Source organism: Stegostoma tigrinum, chromosome 4 (assembly GCF_030684315.1).
Source record: "Stegostoma tigrinum isolate sSteTig4 chromosome 4, sSteTig4.hap1, whole genome shotgun sequence".
In the NCBI taxonomy this organism is placed as follows: domain Eukaryota; kingdom Metazoa; phylum Chordata; class Chondrichthyes; order Orectolobiformes; family Stegostomatidae; genus Stegostoma; species Stegostoma tigrinum.
In genome coordinates this window covers 53,993,987-54,020,681 of record NC_081357.1, presented here as the reverse complement: position 1 = coordinate 54,020,681, position 26,695 = coordinate 53,993,987, and the positions used below count along the sequence as shown (strand labels likewise).

Genomic DNA, 26,695 nt, shown 5'->3' with positions numbered 1-26,695 from the left:
CCAGTCGCAACTTGGATTGCATTTCAGGCCCAGAAAGGAGTCCATGAACACGACAGGAAATTCTGTTCATGGAGATTCAATAGAGATGATTTGAGACAGCAGTGGGGTGGGATCCTGGCTGATTTTCGAACTCGTAAACAGGATCAAGATTTTACTCTGATTAAGATGAACCATTTTGTATAAGATCAAATTTTGAACTTCCAATCTGAATGGCTTTACATTAAACCCTTATGCCATCAGAATTAAAACTTAGTTCACAGGTTTCAGGCCTGAGCCGACTCAGTAATATAATGGCAGCCTTTGAATAAAGATCTAACAGTAGATATTGGAAACAGTGTTAAATGTTTAGCTTTGAGGATTTTGAAGGTTCAGTGCAATGTGGATGTTACCTCTTTACTTGCTAGTGCAGCCCTCACCTTTTCATAGTACTTGATCTCATATGCTGTGATGACTCCATTGGGATGCTCTGGCTCCTTCCAGGAGAGATTGACAGTCCTCTGCTGTACTCTATCCTTCACTACGCCACTAACCTGTGAGGGAGCTGTTTGGACAAGCAATGTCAATAATCACGAGACAAACTCATTTCAAGATTGACATCAAAACCAGTCAGCCACATATCCCTGCAGCTTCATTAAAATACTTCCTTATGACTTCATTTGAGAATCTTATGAATATTCAAATCAGAGCTTGTTAATGTTGATAGGCAAAATAGAAATTCAAATTAAAGTACAAATATGGGAAGATTATTATTTTGTACTGAGGTGAACAAAACCATGATTTAGTCTAGAGTGAAATTTATGTAAATTTATTTAAATTCAAACAACAAAAATACCTGGGGATTATTGTTGCAGTATAGAGAAGAAGCCAGGATTATTTCTCTGAAATATGTTTTTCTTTCTGCACAATTAAATTCCATCTCAAAACTACCCAACAGCCAAAACTGATTTTTTTTTCCATTTCCATAGTTATTTCTGACTTGTCAAGTAATTAGTCATAATGGCAACACATTTGTGACTTTTATGAAGTATATGCCATGACTATTCATGTGCGAACTTGATTTGTGCATTTTTTTAAAAGTGAAATTTCTTAGTTTTTGTTGGCTGAAAACAACACCTTTAAAAAAGCTATCAGAGATAATGGGAACTGCAGATGCTGGAGAATCCAAGATAATAAAATGTGAGGCTGGATGAACACAGCAGGCCAAGCAGCATCTCAGGAGCACAAAAGCCGACGTTTTGGGCCTAGACCCTTCATCAGAAAAGGGGGATGGAGGGAGGATTCTGAAATAAATAGGGGGAGAGGGGGAGGCAGACCGAAGATGGAGAGAGGAGAAGATAGGTGGAGAGGAGAGTATGGGTGGGGAGGTAGGGAGGGGATAGGTCAGTCCAGGGAGGATGGACATGTCAACGGGACAGGATGAGGTTAGTAGGTAGGAAATGGAGGTGCGGCTTGGGGTGAGAGAAAGGGATGGGTGAGACAAAGAACAGGTTAGGGAGGCAAAGACAGGTTGGGCTGCCTGCTTGGGAACCCTGCAGCCTAATGGTATCAATGTGGACTTCACCAGCTTCAAAATCTCCCCTTCCCCCACTGCATCCCTAAACCAGCCAAGTTCGTCCCCTCCCCCCACTGCACCTCACAACCAGCCCAGCTCTTCCCCTCCACCCACTGCATCCCAAAACCAGTCCAACCTGTCTCTGCCTCCCTAACCTGTTCTTCCTCTCACCCATCCCTTCCTCCCACCCCAAGCCGCACCTCCATCTCCTACCTACTAACCTCATCCCACCTCCTTGACCTGTCCGTCTTCCCTGGATGACCTATCCCCTCCTTACCTCCCCACCAATACTCTCTCCACCTATCTTCTTTTCTCTCCATCTTCGGTCTGCCTCCCCCTCTCTCCCTATTTATTCCAGAACCCTCACCCCATCCCCCTCTCTGATGAAGGGTCTAGGCCCGAAACGTCAGCTTTTGTGCTCCTGAGATGTTGCTTGGCCTGCTGTGTTCATCCAGCCTCACATTTTATTACCTTTAAAAAAGCTATTTATCAAGCTGGGGTAGTGCTGATTGGTCCTTGCTTATACTGAGTGATGGGAGAGTGGCAGGTCTTCTCTTACCTCAAATCCCCTGATGAGTATTTCTTGTGAGGAACTTACATTGTGTTCTCAAGACAAAATGCTTCAAAATATTATGAACTTAGCAGAATCCTCAAAAAGAATTATAAGTGGCCATCTCCCACTTAAGTTGCAGTAGGTGATTAGGAGAAGCTAATTTCAATTTAGGTATAACATTTTTAACATTAGGAAGTCAGAGTTAGAACTGAGGTAATGTTCAAAAGCTACTTAAAATGTGTGGTTTAGCTCCCAATGCCCTTATCAATTTTTGTTGGTGCAATCTTCAGTAAAATAGTACACTAACCACTTTCTGCATATAAATGTCATGACTTCAATAAATCAAACTGAAGCTTGCTTTAAATATAATTCTAATTTTGTGTTGTACCATGCAAACTGTCCCATAATATTGAATGAACTGTAGCATTAGGCTGAATGGTGAAAATTAGCAATGTTGTAATGCTATTGATAAAATGAATTTTAACTTGTTATGTGCAGAAAAATAGAAATAGAAATGAGGTATAAAGGTGGAAAAACATAAAGAGGCTTAAAAAATAAAAAAAAAGGTTTTAGAAAAGAAGTAAAACATATCCTTATCAGACAAAAAATGGTTAACTTGGTTATTTTTCTTTGATGTAATATAAGGCAACAGGACATTACAGCCATTACTTAATACATTGGCACTAATGCAATATTTAGCCATGATTTATTCACTCTTTGTCCATACTGACATATCATAGCATACACCACATATTAGATTTGTTAATCACTCTGATAAAAAGTGACACATAGAATCCCATGTCAATGTCAGTCCATCCTCTGGGATCAGGTTTTATGCAGACTTGGTACAGCTTTGATGCGAAAAAAACTATTACAGCAAAAAACAAGATATTTTGCAGAAACCTAGATATTTTGCAAAATGGAAATAGAGGACATACTTTTTTTACATTATTTTGAGCTATTGAGACCTCTTTTCCCATGCAATATGAAATTTAACAACTCTGTCAAACATAGATTGTCCACAAAAAAATCTTATAATCTACTGAAATATTTCATAATAATGACTCTCAAAATACCGCTACTGGAGAACATCTTCTCTGAATTCCTAAGAAGGCTCCACTAATTTTACAGTATCTTTTCTGTGCTTTATCCTTCATTTAAACAGCAAACATATTCCCTAATTGTTAAACCTCATGCCATGGGTACTTGAGTATCAAAATTATTCCCAGAATACCACACACAATCTCTTCCACTTTCCCCTTACCACCATCTCCCATGCCAGTGGTACCCTCGTGGGTAGATAAGTTAATTTCCATTATTTAAAACGCTGTCAACCACTCTTGTGGTAGTTGTCAATTTTCTGCCAAACAAAAATTAATAATTGGTGTCTCACAATGCTGTTAAATTCACGTCCTATTGAACAGGAAAGGTGATAACGACAGAGATTCCTTGCTATAATTGCAAGTATTTTTGTCAATTACTTATTCACTTGTTCATATCAATGATAGGAATTTTATCAGAAGCATTCACAAGGATGGTGAAAGGAAAAGAGTTTTCAATGTTGACTCTACAGTTAAGAATAGTTAATCCAGCTATTTTCTTCAGCAATAATGGAAATCCAAAGGAAATCCATTTTTGGCTTCAGAGGATATTGTCACAGACAGGATTTATTCATTCTCTTTACTGATGGTATGTTGAGATAAAACAGGTATGTTTTTGTGCACGTACCCAGGGTATCGCAATTAAATTCATTCCAGCAGCAAGCTTTCAGGCGTTTTAAAGCAAACAAGGTTCTTTATTTTCAGCTACTTATCCCAAAAATAATGCAATATTTCCTGTTTCTACATTTATTGATAGAATATGGGCATTATTATCTGGGCCAGCAATTATTGCTCATCCTTCATTGCTCAGAGGCTAGTGAAGAAACAAGGGTGTGGAGTCACATGGAGGGAAGGCTAGTTAAGAACAGCAGATCTCCTTCCCTGAAATCTGAGAGCCAGATAAGAATTTAAAATATCTAGAGCAACTTTTACATGTTGAATGTTGTGCATGAATGAAATGAGTTGCCAGAGGAGGCTGGTATAATTACAATATTTTTTAAAAATCTGGATGAGTATATGAGCAGGAAGGGTTGAGAAAGCTGTGGCCCAAATGCTGGAAAATGGGAATAGATTAATGTAAAATATAACTGGCTGTGGTCGCCATCAGGCTAGCTTTTTATTCCAAAACTTAATTGCACTCCAATTTCACCATCTGCCTTAATGGGATTTGAACCCATAATCCCCAGAGTTTCAGCCTAGGGTTCTGGATAAATAGTGCAGTGGCATTGTCATAATGTTACCACCTGCCCAGAGATTTTACTCACTTGTCTCATGCATGCTCTCACACACAAAAATTACATATGGGTGATGGTGATATACTGCTGCAATTTACTAAAAGGGCTCATCTGATACAACAGTAGTATTCCTACCTCTGAACCAGGAGATCTGGGTTCATGTCTCACCTGCCCCAGAGATGTCTAACACCATCTATGAACAGGTTAATTAGAAAATAGAAGCAAGCTCCAGTGGTATAGCGGTAGTGTCTGTACCTCAAAGATTACAGATAGGAGGCAAGAGAGTGAGGTTGAGAAACAAATCGGCCATTATCAAATAGTGCAGCAGACTCAATGGGCCAAGTGGCTTACTGTCTTTTGGCCTCTCAGACAGAAGGTCCAAGTTCAAGTTGACTGCAGTTTGTAAGTTTGAAGCTAATTTGACTGTATTTGGTGGAACTGTGCAGCCTCCAGATGATCTCAAAACAAGAAAACATGGCCTTCTCATCATGTGACTTGCACAAGTTTGAAGTCCATTTTCAACTGAGTTTTAATGTTTCCTTTTGTTGAAGGTGAGGCAGAGAACCCTTAAACAAAGGGATGTATGAACTTCCCAGATGGCTGCGTATGTCCATTTTTCAGTTAGGAATTGACTTGAGGCCTAATACTTTTGAAGCTCATAAGATTACTTGTTTGTCAGTGGCCATTTTAAAAGACTGTTTGCATCCAGTTTAAAAACGTAACAGTATTAACTCATAGCACGCCATATACTGGAGCACGACATTATGAAAAGAAAGTGCTAACAATCTCATAGGATTCTGCAATTATACGCTCAGACTTGAACACTAAATCAAGTTTGGCACAGCAGACACTTCATGAGGGAAATCAGTTTTCCTCACTGCCTTCCAATTCATGTCAGTAAGTAACTGTTTTTAGTGAAGGACATCAATAGCTAAGTGACAAGAAACTATTGCGCACTGACATTGAAAAGCACTGATCTGTGAAGATTTGATAAAAAGGTCCCTTGTTTATAATATGAGACTCTAGAGTCTATAATAAAGCAAATTCTAACTGTCTTCCAAAGAATGAAGGCATGAATGTTCCTCAGATTATAAAGAAAATAAAGAAGTATAATAATATCTTTAAAATCTTCCTTTTGGATCTTGGTAAATGCTTTGAGAGGTACAAAACAAAGCAATTTCAATCTTTTAACACCACCAAGAAATGAACTAACTCAGTGTGATTTTTGATCACATTGCATGTAAAGAACTGTAATATGACTGGCAGGAACATTTGCTTCATTAGGTAATTGTCCAAAAAACAATATCAGTAATGTTTTTCAGCTTTTTGCTTTATAATTTTTTTCCCCTTATTTGTATACTTTAAAAGTTTGACAACCAAAGGTGTTGCTTACCTCTACTCTTCCATTCTTAGTCAATTGTGCTTGTGACAGTGCAATTGAATATGCAGCCCTTCTGCCCCCCCACAGTATAAAAATCACAGAAACAAAACTTTTGCCAGTTTCACTCGAGCAGTTTTCGAAATTAGCTGATAATGTGGAATTCTGCTCCTAACATTAGCAGTGTGCTACACAAATAATCTCCAACACTATTTCGAAAATAAAGAATAAATATTTGTGCCCAAGATCTTTGGTCATCATCTTATTCCCAGGGTGCAGTAGTCCTTGTGGGTTCAATAATTAAATATTTTAAAATAGCAATGTCTGTGAATTTGTTCTTGCGATCAAGTGAAGCAAGTCAGGCATTGTGGTTAGTCTTTGAGCCTGGTGGAGAACATTGCAAACACAGTGATATTTTGCTTCTGCTGCATGTGTGGCTTGGATGAGTCTATGATGGTAATATAAAAACAGGCAATAGATCATAAACGAGAGCCTAGAGCCTCATTTGCAAATACCAATATATAAACCTGATGACGTTGACCCTAAATCTCCTTGTCAAATAATGTTTGCTTTTTACTGCAAACCACAACAAAACCACATTTCCTCAAAATGTGCTGTGTTATTGCAAGTGAGGTATCGGAATGTGCTTAAAATTAGTACTTTAATCACCACTTTAACATCTTATCAGATTCGACAGGACTCACTCAAGCAGAGAAACACATTGACAGGTAACTGAGCAAGTCACTGTAGCAGAAAATGACTTAATTGTTATGCTTGTCCTAAACCATCTGTTTCCACAAAAAAAACCTCTGTGACTGTGCTGAGACATTAAGGAATGTATTGGAGATCCTGGGTTCTCTATCATAGGTTAATCTGTTTAGTAAATGCTCTCTGGCTGGACCCAGGCAGGAATATGTCATGAAAATGCTACTTGTGAGAGATGCAATGTTGTTTCCAGCCCACATGCTACTTTCTCCATGACCCCAATGCAGTACAGAGAACACCAGTTGATACAATTGCCTGCTCAATGGCAGCATGTCTCAGCCAATTATGTATGTGGTGCAAAACGGAGCATCACTGAGCTCCCATGAGGATTTCTGATTGGGCATTCCATGTGTGGGAGATCCACAGAGTTGGAAGTCCTTTTTAGAAATTACAAGCTTAATACATTTCAATTTACATGAATGGACAGGAAATAAATATCTCCAGGACTAGGCCTTTTCTGAGCAGCAACCTTTTTGAGTGTAACTACATCCGGGAAGTTTCTAATTAAAAGCAATGGTGGAATTTTCATACAAGATGCATTTCAACTGTGAAACATGGTATAATAATCAAAAAGTGATTTATGCCTAGGGTGAGCTTTTTGAACTGGAATGAATGAAAACGCTAATATTTTTGTAGCACTTCAGCATGTGCCTCAGAAGTGTTTCGAAGTACTTCATAAACAGCCAATTACTTCTGAAGTGCAACCTTTGTTTCATTAAGGTGTATCAGGATGAAGTACCAGTCGGAAAATGGCTGCCACTCGAGGTGCAGTACTGAAGGAATTCAGAGCTAGTGAAGTAAATGCATTAACCAACACATGTTAATATTGTACATAGTGCGACTCTTCCTGATATACATCATTGCTAATGTGATAAATGCTGTAGTGACAATGCTGAGGCTCAGCTAGTTTGACTGAGGAAAAGCCAATTTTACATAATTACATCATATTTTATGAAAATGAATAGAATTGGCTTATATGTACCAGGGATTCAATACGTTGTTTTGTGTTGTCCCCCCAGAAATAAGTACAAGGTTTTCTACTGAAAATTAAATGAAAGGCAGTGCAGTTTGATAGTTTCGCACAAGTTAAGTTTCAAAGCTCTGTCTCACTTCCAGTTTCTGAAACTTGGTCTACCTTTTTTTTCTTGTTCATTCACTGGATGTTAATGCCACTGGCTAGCCCAGCATATATTGCCCATCCCTAATTGGCTAGAGGCTAATTAACAGTCCACTACATCGCTGTGAAGCTTGGACTGATACGTAGGCCAGACTAAACAAGTTTGGTGGATTTCCTCTCCTGAAGGATATTTGTGAAAGAAGTTAGTTTTAATGCAATCGACAGTGGTTTCATGGTCATGATTACATCAGCTTTTAATTCCGATTTTCACTGAACTTAAATTTCACCCAACTGCCATGGCAGGATAGGAATCAAGTCCTCGGAACATTAGCATGGGGTTCTGCATTACTAGTCCCGTAACATTACCACTATGTGATTTCCCCCTTGACATAAGGAATTTGTGAAGTTTGGGGCCTGGCTGCAAACACATCAATGCATGCCATACTTCTAAAAATTAGTCTTGGGCTTTCCAAAATGGCACTTAATATGCAGTATTGAAATTTAACAGGCCTAATCTTGGACTTTTCAGGCTAATGCTATGAAACGTTACATGACACAGCAACGCTAGATGGACCTGCAAAAACAAAACACTAACATAAGGTAAAGTTCAATAATTTCTTTCTTGGTTTAAACTTGGGAGACAGCAATTCTCTGGTGCTTTTTTGAGGACATTGCCTCGTGCAATCATAGCCAACTTGCATTGTTTAAATTTTAAACAAAAGTTAATTGTTCCCTGTTGAATTTCCTCTTGTACTGTCTCTATCAACTACAGCCAACACTTTTCTTATGCACCATAAATTGCTGTTCTGTTTGAGATTTGGTATTCTTGCAATTCTATCCTGATAACGTCAAGATGAATTGTTTCAATAGCATATCTTTAGCTTTCTATAAATATAGACATATATATGACTTAGCAGGAGTAGGCCATATTATCCGCCTTAAGCCTACTCTACCACTTAATACTACTCAAACGGTTTTTCACAATTCTGTTTAAATATAATGAAATATAAAAACGTGGTAAACATTGAAAATTCTGAGATGCTGCTGAGATGTGAAGTTACTAAACATGATTTTTAACAATTTTTCTTCCAATTCTTACGTTTGCCATTTCAAGGAAAAATGATATTCCTTTTTAAACTATCCAGAATTTTAGGCCATGTTGTGGGATGGTTACTGAGGCAAGCACACACAGTGGCTCCAACATGATACTGGAAGGGTGCAGGGCACCATCAAAGTTCAGAGGCCCTGACTGCTTGTCTGGATTCAACTGCGGCGCAGTTGAATGCTATGAAGAGGTGTCCTCCCCCATCCCGTAAACCCATAGAGGAGACACTGCTATGAAGGTAATATTTTATCTTAAATTTGAGAAAAAGCTTCGAGAGCGGGTGCCTACCATAGAATCCTACTGCTGCTTTCAACCTGGAGGGCCTTCTATTGGTCCTTGCCATTTGAGAGGCCACCAACATCACCCTTAATTGAAGGGAAGGCTGTTCTCTGGCCGCTGATCAACTTTAGCTCAAGAAATACCCTGACTTTTTATTATTTGAGCCTCATGACCAAGCTCAAAGAAGCAAAGGGTAACTTTGTCCAAGAACATCATGTGTGTGGGTTTTTAACATCTCTTCAAAATGATACACCCAATTATTTCACAGAATAAATAATGGGTTAATTACTTTTTTTCAATAAAGCATTATGAACAATAAAACAGCCTGTTTTGCTAATAAAAAGATAACGTTCTTGCTGCTGGTAAAGTGATTCTACAGGTTTTGTCACTTTATGTTCCAATTCCAATACAGACAAAAATTCAATCTTGGTCATAGAGGTAACATAAATATCAGACTACACAGTTCTTTCATTGCTCTTTATCTCAAAAAATCTGATATCAGAATGAACTCAAATAAAATTTTCTAAGCGTTTAACCAGTTGTTTCTTTTGAAGTCCTTGGGCACAGGTTTTTCTCTCGAGAGTTGGTGAGAGAGGCGATGAAAGGGGGTAATAACTGGACAAGTTGACCTGGAGTGATACTCATCCATTTCTTACAACTTCACCAAGGTCATACTGGAGACTGAGTGAAAGTCCACTGGGAAATTTCTTAACTCCCCAACAATCAAAGCCCTTAAGTGGACAATTCATTGTCAGCTAAGAACTGGCACCCACCACTTGCCTGACTACCTGCTTTCCCAACAGACAAGTGTTACAGAGATAATAGGAACTGCAGATGCTGGAGAATCTGAGATAACAAGGTGTAGAGCTGGATGAACACAGCAGGCCAAGCAGCATCAGAGGAGCAGGAAAGCTGATGTTTCAGGTCGAGACCCTTCTTCAGAATTTGTCAGTATTTCCTGCTCCTCTGGCAACAATACAACAACTGCTCAAGAAGTGTCTTTCACTCTATGGATGGATACATATTTCCCCATTTAAATTAAATTACATTGCACCAGTTAAATCGCTGTGTCAATTTTTTGGGAATGAGTCAACTAATTTTCATAACTAAGAGTACACAGAAATAATAAATAGTTTTTTTTATGTGCAGAGCCAGTACACAAAATCTACAAGGAAATCTTTGGTTTTACCTAGTGCCTGCACCTTCATAGTTTTCTACTGCTTAGCTTCTGCTGTGTGTTACTAATGAAGTTCTCAGCAACTGAACCATGGACCTTTCAAGTAACAGCTTCAGTCAGAAAGTGAAGGTCCTTCAATCAATCAGTCATTGCACGCACAGACCAGAACATTCAAAAACACTGAAAGAATCCACATTTTTGTTCCATCCAGTCAGCAACAGCTCAGTGAGTCAGAAAATAAAATTTCGGATGATGATGGGGCCTTGCTTTGATATATGTCGAGAAACTCTTTCCTCATAATATGACAAGGTGTTAGCTGTGAGTTTGGCATCAATACCTATCTAGATAGCAAGGTCTGTGTACCCATAAATTCCTAAACTGGTAATCTCAGAAGTTACTTATGTTGATAGTACATGAACTATAACACCATTTCTTTAAACACAAAGAAATGGAGGGAGTTACCAATTATTGGAAGTCAATAACAGCAAAGTAGAAGCTTTGTCATTATTAGTGCCAAATATGAACATAAGAACCAGGACCGGGACCAGGCCATTTGGCCCTTCGAGGCTGCTCCACCATTCAATAAGATCATGGCTGATCTTTTCATGGCCTTGGTTCTACTTCCCCTCCCTCTCACTATAACCCTTAATTCCTTTACTATTCAAAAATATCAATCCTGGCCTGAAAAACATTCAATGAAGAAGACTCACGTACTTCACTGGGAAGTGAATTTCACAGATTCACAACGCTTTGGGTGACAAAGTTCCTTCTCAATTCAGTCTTAAATCTGTTCCTCCTAATTTTGAGGCTATGCCCTCTTGTTCTGGTTTCAACTGCCAGTAGAAATATCCTCCCTGCTTCTATCTTATCTACTTTCTTCATAAATTCATCTGTTTCTATAGGGTAATAAAATGTGAGGCTGGATGAACACAGCAGGCCCAGCAGCATCTCAGGAGCACAACAGCTGACATTTCGGGCCGAGACCCTTCATCAGAGAGGGGGATGGGGTGAGGGAACTGGAATAAATAGGGAGAGAGGGGGAGGCGGACCGAAGATGGAGAGAAAAGAAGATAGGTGGAGAGGAGAGTATAGGTGGGGAGGTAGGGAGGGGATAGGTCAGTCCAGGGAAGATGGACAGGTCAAGGAGGTGGGATGAGGTTGGTAGGTAGGAGATGGAGGTGCGGCTTGGGGTGGGAGGAAGGGATGGGTGACAGGAAGAACAGGTTAGGGAGGCAGAGACAGGCTGGACTGGTTTTGGGATGCAGTGGGTGGAGGGGAAGAGCTGGGCTGGTTGTGTGGTGCAGTGGGGGGAGGGGACAAACTGGGCTGGTTTTGGGATGCGGTGGGGGAAGGGGAGATTTTGAAGCTGGTGAAGTCCACATTGATACTATTGGGCTGCAGGGTTCCCAAGCGGAATATGAGTTGCTGTTCCTGCAGCCTTCGGGTGGCATCATTGTGGCACTGCAGGAGGCCCATGATGGACATGTCATCTAAAGAATGGGAAGGGGAGTGGAAATGGTTTGCGACTGGGAGGTGCAGATGTTTATTGCGAACTGAGCGGAGGTGTTCCTCAAAGCGGTCCCCAAGCCATGACATGTCCATCATGGGCCTCCTGCAGTGCCACAATAATGCCACCCGAAGGCTGCATGAACAGCAACTCATATTCCGCTTGGGAACCCTGCAGCCCAATGGTATCAATGTGGACTTCACCAGCTTCAAAATCTCCCCTTCCCCAACCACATCCCAAAACCAGCCCAGTTCGTCCCCTCCCCCCACTGCACCACACAACCAGCCCAGCTCTTCCCCTCCACCCACTGCATCCCAAAACCAGTCCAACCTGTCTCTGCCTCCCTAACCTGTTCTTCCTCTCACCCATCCCTTCCTCCCACCCCAAGCCGCACCTCCATCTCCTACCTACCAACCTCATCCCACCTCCTTGACCTGTCTGTCTTCCCTGGACTGACCTATCCCCTCCCTACCTCCCCACCTATACTCTCCTCTCCACCTATCTTCTTTTCTCTCGATCTTCGGTCCGCCTCCCCCTCTCTCCCTATTTATTCCAGAACCCTCACCCTCTCACCCTCTCTGATGAAGGGTCTCGGCCCGAAACGTCAGCTGTTGTGCTCCTTAGATGCTGCTGGGCCTGCTGTGTTCATCCAGCCTCACATTTTATTATCTTGGATTCTGCAGCATCTGCAGTTCCCATTATCACTGTTTCAATAGGGTTCCTGCTTCATTCTTCTAAATTCAAATGAATATAACCCCAGTCTATTCAGTCTCTCCTCATAAGCCAACCCTGTCAGCTCTGTAATCAACCTAGTGAATCTCCTCTGCACTCCCTCCAGTGCCAGTACATCGTTTTGGAGACCAAAACTGCATGCAGTACTCCAGGTATGGCCTCACCAGCATCCTACAGAGTTGCAACATAACCTCCCTGCTTTTAAATTCAATCCCTCTTGCAACCAAGGACAAAATTCCATTTGCCTTCATAATTACCTGTTGTACCTGCAAATCCACCTTCTGCGATCATGCACAAAACCCCCCAGGTCCCTCTGCACAGCAGCATGCTGAAACTTTTTACTGTTCAAGTAATAGTCCCTTTTACTGCTATTCCTATCAAAATGGATGGCTTCACATTTATCAACAATGAATTCCACCTGCCAGACCTTCGTCACTCACTTAAACTATCCATTTCCCTCTGCAAACTTCCAGAGTCTTCTGCATACTTTGCTCCACCACTCACCTTACTGTCATCTGCAAACTGCGACACCCTGCATGTGGTCCCCAACTCCAAATCATCAATGTTTGTAATACTTACACATATATATAAGTATAGTAATAGATGAGTATATGCAATTTTGTAGACTTCAATTTTATTTAACTTTTCTGAGGGGTGCAAACAATAATTATTGCTTTAATTATTAGGGAAGTAACTTATAGAAATTGTATAAAATACAGACAATATTTGTGCAGATGTTCATTAAATATTCTGCCTGATTTCCTTTTTTATGAGGAACAGGTGGACAATTCATTATCATTCATTTTACATCATTGGCAAAAGTTAACATTATTCCCTAGATTTTAAATGGATATTACAAGTAAATTGATGGATCTGGAAATATTCTCACGAAATATTTTACTTAGCTAAGTTTCTACAAGCTGGCACAATATGTTTTTGTACCAGAAGCCATGGAAACATTCACACACAGTGCCATTTGTGCCAGCCAAACTAACACTGTCATCTCAGTGATGTAATGTAACTGGAGGTGAATACTCGCCAAAAATGCCACATCACTTGTGGAACATCCAAGGATGCTGTGGGATGAGGGGAATTTTGACATGTAATATGTCATGTAAGTCTGACAATGGTCTCTAATGCGTACAGTAGAAACTGGGATGGTTAAAAGGGGCCTGGGATAGGAAGGAGGTCAGAGTGCACCAGGCACTCCCTTTTAGCTGGCACATCATTTTCACCAAGTTGGTGCATATGGTACCATCAGAGCCATGGTGGAACGGGTGATAGGGCTGCTGAAGACATGGTTCCACAGCTTTAAGCAAAATTGTACCGTGAGAGTGTAGGCCTGACAGACTGGGCTGTACTATCCTGGTGTGCTGTGCTTTGCACAACTGGAGAAGCAATATGGTGATGTGATAGATGCTGAGGACCTAGGGAACAAGAGCAGACATGTGTGTGTAATGTTTCCTTATTGGATAAAGACAAGATGGAGACACGCAGTGAAAACTGGGACTCACAGAAAGTAGTTAGATGGAATATATTTAAGGACAGGTAAAGTGTTGGACATGGTGATTAAATGTTGACTTGAGTGAGAAAAAGGGGTTGTACTCGCAAGTGAGTGTCCATAAGACCATAAGACATAGGAGGGGAAGTAAGGCCATTTGGCCCATCAAGTCCACTCCGTCATTTAATCATGGCTGATGGGCATTTCAACTCCACTTCCCTGCACTCTCTCTGTAGCCCTTAATTCCTTGTGAGATCAAGAATTTATCAATCTCTGCCTTGAAGACATTTAATGTCCCGGCCTCCACTGCGCTCTGTGGCAATGAATTCCACAGGCCCACCACTCTCTGGCTGAAGAAATGAGTGTCAGTTATGTTCTTTTAGCATTGCTACACTTGTGCCGTTACACTGCCGGGGAGGAGCAACACCAGATTGCCAATGCTTGTCCGGGCACACATCAGTGTCTGAAAGTTGGCACAGGCGCAAGGGATGCTGGTCTTTGGGCAGATATTTGCTCAGAGGTGAGTTGTTCTGAGAACAGTCTGTAATAAGGTGGGGCTAAAATCAGACATGAGGTTGCCATAAAGACAGGTTCGGTAATTAATGAGGCACAATTGGTAAGATAGGGTGAGAAATCTTGCTGGGACTCACGGAGAGAATCCCTCCAAAAACAAACTCGATGTAACTCTGAGTTAGCTAAAAACACATAAGGTTCAGCTGACAGTGGACAGATGTTAGAGAAAACTTAACATCTAAATGTCTATATTTACTGTGCTGGCATTAAAAACAGATAATCGGGAGTGTCTATGTTCAGACCAAGAATTAGTGAACGATAATTAAGGATCAATGATGCGGAAGATTAACTGCAAACGTGGAATGTGACAAAGTTTTTCCTTGGGTGGGGGAGTCAAAAACCAGAGGGCACAGGTTTAAGCTGAGAGGGGAAAGATTTAAAAGGGACCTAACGGGCAAATTTTACATGTAGAGGATGGTGCACAAATGGAATGTGCTGCCACAGGAAGTGGTGAAGGCTGGTACAATTGCCACATTAAAAAGGCCTCCAGATGGCTATATGAATAGAAAGGGTTTAGAGGGATATGGGCCAAAATCTGGCAAACGGGACTAGATTTATCTCGGATATCTGATCAGCACGGACAAGTTGGAGCAAAGGGTCTGTTTCTATGCTGTACATCTCTAATACTCTATGGCTCTAAACAGAACTCTGTACTTCAGGAATTTTTGGAAAGTGGTTTGGCCCATTGAAATACTTTGCTGCAAGTCACCTATATATAATGCGAGGATATTTTTACATCTGTTGCCCTCTGATGAATGAAATATTGTCTGCAAGGATGCTGCATAATGGTGTTAGATTTTTTTGTATGTATTTGAAGCTAGTAAAAAGGCATTCCTCCATCTTAAAGCTGAGTGCCTGCATTTTTAAATAAAAGGAAACATAAGTTGTATCCATATAGCACTTCCCATGATCTTGGGATTTTCCAAAGTGCTTTACAGCCATGTACGTCCTGTGAGTGCTGGTGAAGTTAATTACTATTGCAAATTCGATGCTGGGTGTGGTTCAGCAATAGCACTCCTACTTCTCACCAGTAGACTGTGGTTTCAAATACACACCAGAGATTTCTTCACTATATTGAGACTACAATACAGTGCTGTCATGAGGGATGCTGCACTGAGAAGTGCAGTTTCACACATGAAAGTTTAAACTGGGGCCAAATCAGACAGACATTAAATAATTCAATAGAGGTATCAAGGATGATCACGATTTTTCTCCCCCATGCCTTATCTAAAACAGTCTCTCAACCTTCTGTAACTAAAACAGAAAATCTCTGTATTTACCTCATTGTTAATTGTGGTACTTTACAGTCCACAAGTGATCAGGTAATCTGTCTTTAGTCGTTCAGGGATAATTATTGGCTAGGACACGGTGAGAACTTTGCTCCCCTTCGTCCAACAGTACCTTTGATTAATCTCACATTCAATTGAAAAAGAAAGCCATAACATTATTGCTTTAACAGACACAGGTTAAGAGATAACCATGTTGCTGTGAGCCTGGAATTACAGAGATCAGACTGTGTAAGGATGGCAGATTTCCTTCACTGAAGTAACATCAGTGAACATGTTTTGTGATAGTTAATGATTGGTCCATGGTTAGCATTACTGAGACTGTATTACTGAGGGCACAATAGGGCTCTTGTCACTTTCAGGCATGGGAATGCTCTTTCATGAGTTACCAGCCAGTTAGAGAGGTGACAGCTCTTCCATTCCAACAATGATACCAGGAATGATGGCCACTGATGTCGCGGTACCCAACCAAGAGTCATTGAATCAACATTACTCTTGGAACAAGACGAGCCAAGTCTGAGGTGACTAGGACTAGTTAGGTAGGGCAAGCGAACTTGCTTGTAGGTCGTGATGGCAGGGACTGGGGTTGGATGGTATGGGTAAGGAGGGTCTGGTGAAGTGGATGTTATCACAAGGATGGCCATTGCTGCCAAAGTATCCCTCCCGATCAGGAACGTTCCGTCCACTAGCAAGCCAGCTGGGTTTACCAGGCAGTCTCCCCATCTAGCAGAGAACCTGTCACATGGCAATGAAACAGCAACAACAGGATGAGGCCTGAGTCAGCCACTTAAGAGCATTTGCCTCTGCAGCAGAAAGCCAAACACTACCTTCCCTTCTTTTTGCAAAATGCCATGGCAACAGCGGGGTAATAGTTATTGTCCTTTTCTACCACTCATCCCACCTATCCTATTCTGGTGGGCTTCAAAATTTAGCCTGACATATGCAAAAAGTCACTGACTAATATTGGAAAGACATTTGGGAGACATGTTGAAACACATTTCTAATAAATTACAAACAGCAACCCTCCAAACCATCATTATTCATGCTAGCAACAACATGAGAGGGATGCAAAACTCACAAAAATATTTTGAGGCACGATATAGCGTTGGGCTTTCTTTCAGTTTCAGTTCATTTTCCTGTGAATTATCTACAAATGAACATAATTTTCTGTGTTCAGTGCTGTTTCATCCTGCAAATCAATAATTATGCCTCCAACTGATACTTGAAAACTTCAATATTGATTTAATATGGCTTAGTTTGGCAGTGTTGCTGTAAAACAACATAATTTACACAAAAATCACAGCAGACCTTTTGAAAAATTAAATGAATACATTAAGCGTGCTCCATAACAGACATCAAAAAAGTTTTGATTAGTCAACTCATCTTGATTAGTCATTTTTGCCCTAATCACACCCAACATGATTTTTTTTTCCTTCTGTGGATCAGCTAAGAGTGATGTTTTCAGGAGCAATGTCTCTGTGTCTGCCCACAGAGGCAGTGGTAGTCTGTACAAAACCATTCAGTACAGGTAGGTATTTACCCTAGCTTCACAAAGACCATTGCCAATTTCATATGACAGTTACATATACAACGGGGAATGATGCCAGGAATACACATCCAATTCCATCATCACTTACATGTGACAAGTGGGAAAGATTTGGGTAGTAGGCCACTTGTTGTATAAAGTAATGATACTAAAAGGATTAATATTATGTAACTTTGACTGTACCTATTCGACTGATGTTATACCTAATCTGTGGGTGAAGACAAGGTGCTCTACTTTAGCTTTTTGAGACAGCAGATATATCTCGCTTCAGTCAGTTGCAACAAATACTACTTTCTTATAGATAGTGAGAACTGCTGATGCTGGAATCCGAGATAATACAGCGTGCAGCAGGAGGAACACAGCAGGCCAGACAGCATCAGAAGCAGGAAAGCTGACGTTTCAGGTTGGGACGCTTCTTCACAAAACCCATTTTCTGAATAATAGTCCCGACCCGAAATGTCAGCTTTCACTGCTCCTCTGATGCTGCCTGGCCTGCTGTGTTCTTCCAACTCCACACTGTGTTATCCCTTTTTCTTATTTCTTTTTCAGAATGTTGCTATCTCACTTCAATTAACCAGCTTCAGAGTCAACAGCCAGTTTCAAGATTTTCTTGAGTGAAAGAGATGGTGTAATCCTTTATTACACCGCATAATAAAAAAAATTACTTTTCTGGCACATGCCTTGGTTAACATGCTCAGCCTGCGACTCATTCAGTGAAGCGTATTCTGTGTTCTCTTTCATCCTCATCCAAATTGGAAATGCACACTTGAAATGAGAAATGGCTACCAACATATCCAGAGGGTGTGGTTTCATTTGTTTGAGCAGGCAGGCTTTACTTGTGAGTGATGTGAAGTCTTTTAGCAGGAACTGCAATCAGATAATTTCACAGTGAAGACATCTGTGACCATGGAATACTGCATGTGAAATGTATGCAGTGACTCACTCGGCTGAATACAAATCCTGGCCACAAATGATTTTGACCACATCACTGGTCATTACAAATTGATTACAGTTATTCTAATGAGGGTGGAAGACCAGAGGGTATAATCTCAGAAGAGTGTGTTGCTCATTTCAGGCAAAGATGAGGAATTTCTTCTCTCAGACAACAGTGAATCACAACGATGCCACCCGGAAATATAAGAAACAGCACCTCATATTCTGCCTTGGGAGCCTACAACCCAATGATCTCAATGAGTACTTTACTAGCTTCAAAATCTCCCAAATTCGGGCCTCATCCCAAGACCAACCCTCCCTCTCATCCCTGCCTCCTTGGCCTGTCTGCCTTGTCCCTCACCTATCTGCTCCTCCCACCTTACTGACTAATCCCCACCACTACCTACCTGCACTCACCTATCGCCATCCCACCTACCCTCCCCAGCCCGACCCCACCCTCTCTTTATTTATTTCAGAGCCCCCTTTCCCTCCCCATTTCTGACGAAGAGTGCCAACCCAAAACGTCAGCTTTCCTGCTCCTCTGATGCTGCCTGGCCTGCTGTGTTCATCCAGCTCTACACCTTGTTATCTCTGACCCCAGCATCAGCAGTTCTTATTATCTTTGAGTGAATCAGTGGAATTTTTTTAGAGCAGAGGGCTGTTGAAGCAGGATTGTTAAGTATGTTAAAGGCTGAGACAATTTTTTTTTAATCCGTGAGGGAAGCAAAGGTCATGGGGAAAATAAAGGAAAATGAATTTTGCGGATTATCAGATGATTATCTTATTGAATGGTAAGGCTAACTCAATGGGCTGAATGGCCTACTTCCACTCCTTATGATGATGTAAATTAGCAATACGTTTATAAATGTGAGATTCTATTTCCAGTAAAGTGTCGCCTGCACTACCAGTGTGTCATCAGAATATTTTTCTTTGCATTTCCCTCGCCCTATATATATTATGAAAGGTTATTCATGGCCGGCAACAACTGATCTGGTGCACAGCTCACTTTAAATATGGTTGAGTATAATTCCCAACATAATCTCGACTACACATCCTCGCACCCTGTTCTCTGTGAAGACTCTATTCCACTCTCCCAGTTACTCTGTCTCCACTGCATGATGATGCCAACCACCCCGGGAGCAGGGGCATCTGAAATGCCCACCGTTTTGCTGAACCAAACACTACCCACCACCATGGTTGACAGGGCCTTCAGCCATGTCTGACCCATCTCCTGTGTTCTGGGTCTCATGCCCACTCCCACTCTCACAACAGCAATAGGGTTCCCCCAGTCCTCACTTTCCACACCACCAGCATCAACATCCAAAGGATCATTAACTATCATTTCAGCCATCTCTAGTGGGATGCTATCACCAGAAACATATTCCCTCCCCTCCCTTGTCAGCCTTCTGCAGAGATGCTCCCTCTGGGACATCTTGGTTTACTTTTCCTCCACTCCCAACACCACCCCCCATAGCCCCATGGCACCTTCCCATGCAAATGCAGAAAATGCAACACCCACCCATTTACTTCCTCCCTCCTCAGTATCCAATGTCTCAAATACACCTTCTAGGTGAAGTGCTAATTTACCTGTACTTCACTCAATTTAGTCTACAGTATTCACTGCTCACAATGTAGTCTCCTCTACTTTGGGGAGACCAAGCACAGTCAAGCCCACTGTTTTGCTGAATACTTATATTCTCTCAGCAAAAAAGACCCTGAGCTCCCTGTCACCTGCCACTTCAATGTTCTTTGGCCAACATCTCCATCTCAGGCTTGTTGCAGTGTTCCAGTGAAGCTCAGCACTAGCTGGTAGGATAGCATCTCATTTTCCGCTTGGGAACTCTGCAACCTTCTGGACTCAATACTGAGTTTGACCATTTTACAGCCAGAGCACCTTCTTCCATCTCCTTACCTCACACACTAGGCCCTGTCATCACATGGTTTGCTACCACTGTCAGCTGCTAATGGTCCCCATTAGCAACTACTGATTCTCCCAGGCCGAAATCTACCCATTCATTTGTCTAACCAAAATCAAAACCAACTGTCTTTTTTTCTCTCTCTCTGGGCTCTACCTATTGATTACTTTTCCCCTTCTCCCCCAACCCCTCCAATTGCATTTATTCCAACCCTTTCCAAGCCACAACCTATTCCAAATAAGAGTCATTTAACCCAAAATGTTAACTCAGCTTTCTCTCCACAGATGCTGCCAGACCTGCTGAGTTTTTCCAGCAAATTTCTGTTTTGTTTCTGATTTCCAGCATTCACAGTTCTTTGGTGTTTGTTTAAATGTGATACCACTGGTAGAAATCCCATGAATCCCTGGAAATGGTGTACACTGCCACCACAGGTGAGTGTATAATAGTGCTGGAGTAGTGCCACAGCACTGTATGCATGCAAAACGAGGTGTGCTGTGTAGAATTACTTGAGATAACCCGCTGGAACTCACAGTAAGAAACCCTCCATGAAATGCCCCGAAATTATTACTTAGGTGAATTTTGGTAAAATACAGCCCCAAAACTGAGTTTGTCAATGACTGTTGTGTTTATCACCTGAATTTATCCAACCGGAATTCCACAGTGAATTTTTTTAAAAATTCATTGATAGGATATGGGCATTGTTGGCTAGGCAGCATTTATTGCCCATCCCTAATTGCCCAGAGGGCAGTTTGAAATTAACCACATTGCTGTGGGTCTGGAGTCCCATGTAGATCAGACCAGGTAAGGAGGGCAGTTTCCTTCCTTAAATGATGTTAGTGAATCAGATGGGATTTTCCCTGTCAATTGACAATAATTTCATGGTCATCATTAGATTCTTAATTACAGATCCTTTAAACCTGAATTCAAATTCCACCACCTGCTGTGGCAGGATTCAAACTCAGGTCCCCAGAACGTTATCTAGGTCTCTGGATTAATACTCCAGTGATAATACCACTAGGCCATCACTTCCCCTTTGTTGAGGTCAGAAAACCCCTATCTTCTTCTGGCTGCCTTTGTATCAGCTGATATTACAATAAGTTTAACATTTCTGTCTCCATGTTTAAATAAAAGCTGACCATGGTTTGATCGGTATCTGTTTTAAGTTCAGTGCAGATAAATGTGAGGTGATTCACTTTGGGAAGAATAATAGGAAGGCAGAATACTGGGTCAATGGAAAGATTTTTGGTAGTGTGGATGTGCAGAGGGATCTTGGTGTCCACGTACATAGATCCCTGAAAGTTGCCACTCAGGTTGATAGTGCTGTTAAGAAGGCTTACGGTGTGTTAGGTTTTATTCTTAGAGGGATTGAGTTCCAGAACCGTGATGTCATGCTGCAACTGTACAGAACGCTAGTGCAGCCTCACTTGGAATATTGTGTACAGTTCTGGTCGCCCCATTACAGGAAGGTTGTGGAAGCATTGGAAAAGGTGCAGAGGAGATTTACTAGGATGTTGCCTGGTCTGGAGCGCAGGCCCAATGAAGAAAGGCTGAGGGACTTGGGTCTGTTCTCATTGGAGAGAAGAAGGCTAAGAGGGGATTTAATAGAGACATACAAGATGATCAGAGGATTAGATAGGGTGGACAGTAAGAGTCTTTTTCCTAGGATGATGACATCGGCTTGTACGAGGGGGCATAGCTGCAAATTGAGGGGTGATAGATTTAAGACAGATATAAGAGGCAGGTTCTTTAGTAAGTGTGTGGATTGCCCTGCCTGCCAATGTAGTTAACTCAGCCACATTAGGGGCATTGAAACAGTCCTTGGATAAGCATATGGATAATGATGGGATAGCGAGTTTTGAGAAGATTTGTAGCTCAGGTTGAGTTTCTGGATGTGAGTTTGCTCGCTGAGCTGGAAGGTTAGTTTTCAGACGTTTCGTCACCATACTAGGTAACATCATCAGTGAGCCTCCGACGAAGCGCTGGTGTTATGTCCCGCTTTCTATTTATCTGGTTAGGTTTCCTTGGGTTGGTGATGTCATTTCCTGCACTGGTGATGTCATTTCCTGTTCTTTTTCTCAGGGGATGGTAGATTGGCTCCAAATCAATGTGTTTGTTGATGGAGTTCCGGTTGGAATGCCATGCTTCTAGGAATTCTCGTGCGTGTCTCTGTTTGGCTTGTCCTAGGATGGATGTGTTGTCCCAATCAAAGTGGTGTCCTTCCTCATCTGTATGTAAGGATACGAGTGATAGTGGGTCATGTCGTTTTGTGGCTAGTTGATGTTCATGTATCCTGGTGGCAAGCTTTCTGCCAGTTTGAGAAAGCGAAAGCACTGCTTGCAGATACCGGCACTTACCAACAGGTGGCGATAGACCCGACCCCACAACTAGAGAACCGAATCACAGCCTTACTCAAAAAACTTCAAAAATCTGGAGAATTAAACAAGAGAGACTTCCAAAAAATGAAACCAGAAGGATCCAACACACCACGCTTCTATGGACTACCAAAAATTCACAAACCAGGAGCCCCCCTCAGACCCATAGTGTCGCTACCTGGAACACCAACCTACAGAGATAATGGGAACTGCAGATGCTGGAGATTCCAAGATGATAAAATGTGAGGCTGGATGAACACAGCAGGCCAAGCAGCATCTCAGGAGCACAAAAGCTGACGTTTCGGGCCTAGACCCTTCATCAGAGACACCAACCTACAGATTAGCCAACGAACTACACCAAAGTCTAAAATACCTAGTAGAAGACTCCCACCACTCCATTCGCTCCACCCAAGAATTTCTGAACACCATCAAAGACACCAAGATAGAAGAGGATGAAATAATGGTCTCCTTTGACGTAACAGCCCTGTTCACATCCAGCAACATCAACCTGGCCAAAGAAACACTGATGACACTATTAGAAGAACAGAAGACACATACACCAGACACCACCAACCTCATCAGGAAGGACAACATCATCAAGCTAGTGGACCTATGCCTCACCACCCACTTCACTTTCAATAACAAAACCTACAGACAAATCAACGGTACACCCATGGGATCTCCGATATCAGGGTTCTTAGCAGAGGCAGTAATGCAGAGACTCGAACAAACAGCTCTGCCAATCATCCAACCCAAACTTTGGGTCCGCTATGTGGATGACACCTTTGTCATCACTTAACAAAACAAATTAGAGGAAACTTTCAAGACCATCAATAATACCCTTACTGGCATAACATTCACGAAAGAGGAGGAAAACAACAATGAACTGCCATTCCTAGATGTCACAGTAGAGCGAACAGCCAATGGGGAACTTCAAACCAGCGTCTACAGGAAAACAGCACATACGGACCAAATTCTGAACTACAGGAGCAACCATCCCAACACCCACAAACGAGTCTGCATTAGAACATTATTCCAACGAGCCACCACACACTGCAGCACAGAGGAACTACGAAGAGCAGAAGAAAATCACCTATACAGCGTATTCAAAAAGAATGGGTACCCTATGAACACAGTCTGCCGATTCCTCAGCAATAAACCCAAACAAACAGGCAAAACGGGCTCAGAAACCATAACCACTCTCCCCTACATCAAAGACATTTCCGAAATGACTGCCAGACTACTCGGACCTCTTGGCATCAGGGTAGCCCACAAACCCACCAACACACTAAAACAGCAGCTAATGAACTTAAAAGACCCTATACAGACAACAAATAAAATGAACGTCATCTACAAAATACCTTGCAAGAACTGTGACAAACACTACATTGGCCAAACTGGCAGGAAGCTAGCCACCAGGATACATGAACATCAACTAGCCACAAAACGACATGACCCACTATCACTCGTATCCTTACATACAGCTGAGGAAGGACACCACTTTAATTGGGACAACACATCCATCCTAGGACAAGCCAAACAGAGACACGCACGAGAATTCCTAGAAGCATGGCATTCCAACCGGAACTCCATCAACAAACACCTTGATTTGGAGCCAATCTACCATCCCCTGAGAAAAAGAACAGGAAATGACATCACCAGTGCAGGAAATGACATCACCAACCCAAGGAAACCTAACCAGATAAATAGAAAGCAGGACATAATACCAGCGCTTCGTCAGAGGCTCACTGATGATGTCACCTAGAATGGTGACGAAACGTCTGAAAACGAACCTTCCAGCTCAGCGAGCAAACTCACATCCAGAATGATGGGATAGTGTAGGGGGATGGGCTTAGATTAGTTCACAGGTTGGCGCAACATCGAGGGCCAAAGGGCCTGTTCTGTGCTGTATTGTTGTATGTTCTGTGTTTTATCCAAACTCATAAAAATTAAAAAATAAAACACATGTAAAACCATGTGCTCAGACAAAGTCTTCAATCTATACTGAGTCAGCTTATTTCAATTAGAGTAGCAAGAGGGAAGCTACAAATGGATTTGGTGTTTTCAGACTGTTGAGAAGAAAAGATATTCAACCTCAGTGACTATTGACCATGTGTGTACATAAATGTAGAGTTCGACTGCCCCAAACAATACTGCGTACTGGTTCTGAAATGTCATGTCTGTTTTTTCTCTTCTCATTTACTGCTTGACCAGCTATGTATTTCCAGAATTTTCTTTAATCATATCTGCCATATTTTGCTACTCAGACATATTGATGTGGCTCACTTGTATGCAGGTGACACTGTGTATACTGTGTTCATGTAAATCTATACTTTCAGGGCTGACTTCTACTGGGGAGAGAGGAGAGATGAAACCTCTGATGATGCATGGCTGCACATGAAACAAAGTGGTTATAATGTAGCAATTTGTAATATTGAGAGACTAATCATTTCAACACTGTAAACAGGAAAGTTCATTATCTTAAAATCAAATTAGCATTTTGATAATGACCTTGCTATGGCTTAAAACACGGTCATTTTGAATGGTTTGTAATTAGCTGAAGCATGGAATTTTTACGTGTTAGGAGGACATCTGCAGTCCTCAAGTGTGTTACACTTTTGTGACAAAGGTACTTGCCAGACTGCCGTGCTGGTTCTCCAGTATGGGAATGATCTGCTAAAAAGACTTGATGAAGCTCAATTCTCTGCGATATAAGACTCGACAGCGACGCCCACTGCTGACTATGTGGACAGACTAAAAAGTGAACCAAGTCGCATCAAACTGGCTCAAAATGAATAAGATTCAAAGCATGAAGTGCCTCTGTGTTAGAAGTTTACAAAACTTTTATCAGGTGTTTTTGTAGAGAAAACTACACAAGAGTAGTGGAATGTCTGGAAAGCTTTGATCTGCTGGCAGAGACACTGTGATCATTGAGAATGGGGAGCTGCAGGTCTCAGAGTGACACCTAACTCAAGCAATGATGAGGAATTGATTAACACGAGTATGACAATCAGACAGGCAGGCTGGCAGGAATTCTCAAATGGTGCAGCTCATTGCATTCGCACTTTATATCTTTGGAGGGTTAAGCGATTTCGAAAGCAACATCAATCAGCCGATGCATAAGGAGATGTCTTTGATCAACTAACGGAGCCTGCTTTAAGATTGTTCATTCTGACTAACAATACGGTAAATAATAATCCTGTTTCCACGGGAATGGGTGGTGTGGGGAGTTGTCGGGGTTCCTGGATATTCAGGATTATGCTGCAGCTTCAGCCGTGACATTGCACCATTTTATTTTCTCTCGCCAGGCCAATCCACCTGCAGCTTACTAAACAGAGAGCTACATCCTAGCAGCATTAGACTGAGAGAGTGGGAATAAAATGGCATTGGTTGTGTAGAAATGGTGTAACTTGGACTCACCTTTTATCCAGAACACAGTCTAAAGTTAGGGGTCAGGCCATTTAGGATTGAGGTGAGAAGAAATTCCCTCCTCCAGAGATTGATGAGCCTGTGGAATTCTCTAACATAGAAAGCAGTTTTTAAGAAGGAGTTAGATATAGTTCTTAGAGCTAAAGGAATCAAAAGGTATGGAGAGAAAGAAGCAATGAGGTACTGAGTTAGATAACCAGCCATGATTATATTAAATAGTGGAACAGATTCTAAGGGCTAAATAGGAGCTCTTGGTCTTATTTTCAATGCTTCTATTTTGTAGATAAGTCTGTATCTGTTTAATTTCAAATTGTTCTGACAAGTCAGTTTGACTTTGACGGTGGGGAAACTACTTGTAACAATTACTTGGCTCAGAATTAATGGTCATGTGCTAAGATGTGGTTTGATTTGGAATGAAATACGGAAATATCAAACTCAATCATTGGAGTCTTTATGAAGAACTAACAGAGAGAGTCGATGAGGGGAAGGCTAGTGATGTGGTGAACACAGGCTTCCAAAAGGCATTTCATATGGAACCGTACGACAGGTTTGTGAGGAATATCATAGGTCAGTGAATAAAATGAATAGGAGCAATGTGGATACAAAGTTGACCGAGGGATAGGAAATAGAGAATGATGG

General features: G+C 41.6%; 1 protein-coding gene across 6 annotated transcripts in view; it reads right to left on the bottom strand.

Moving 5' to 3' along the window:
- The window catches only part of epha7 (eph receptor A7), a 285,269-nt gene that overhangs the window by 60,612 nt on the left and 197,962 nt on the right, over window positions 1–26,695 (bottom strand). For all 6 annotated transcript variants that reach the window (XM_048531168.2, XM_048531170.2, XM_048531171.2 and 3 more), the window contains one exon: window positions 417–541. In XM_048531168.2, the coding sequence (XP_048387125.1) occupies window positions 417–541 (125 nt within the window). The remainder of the gene's footprint in view (window positions 1–416; window positions 542–26,695) is intronic.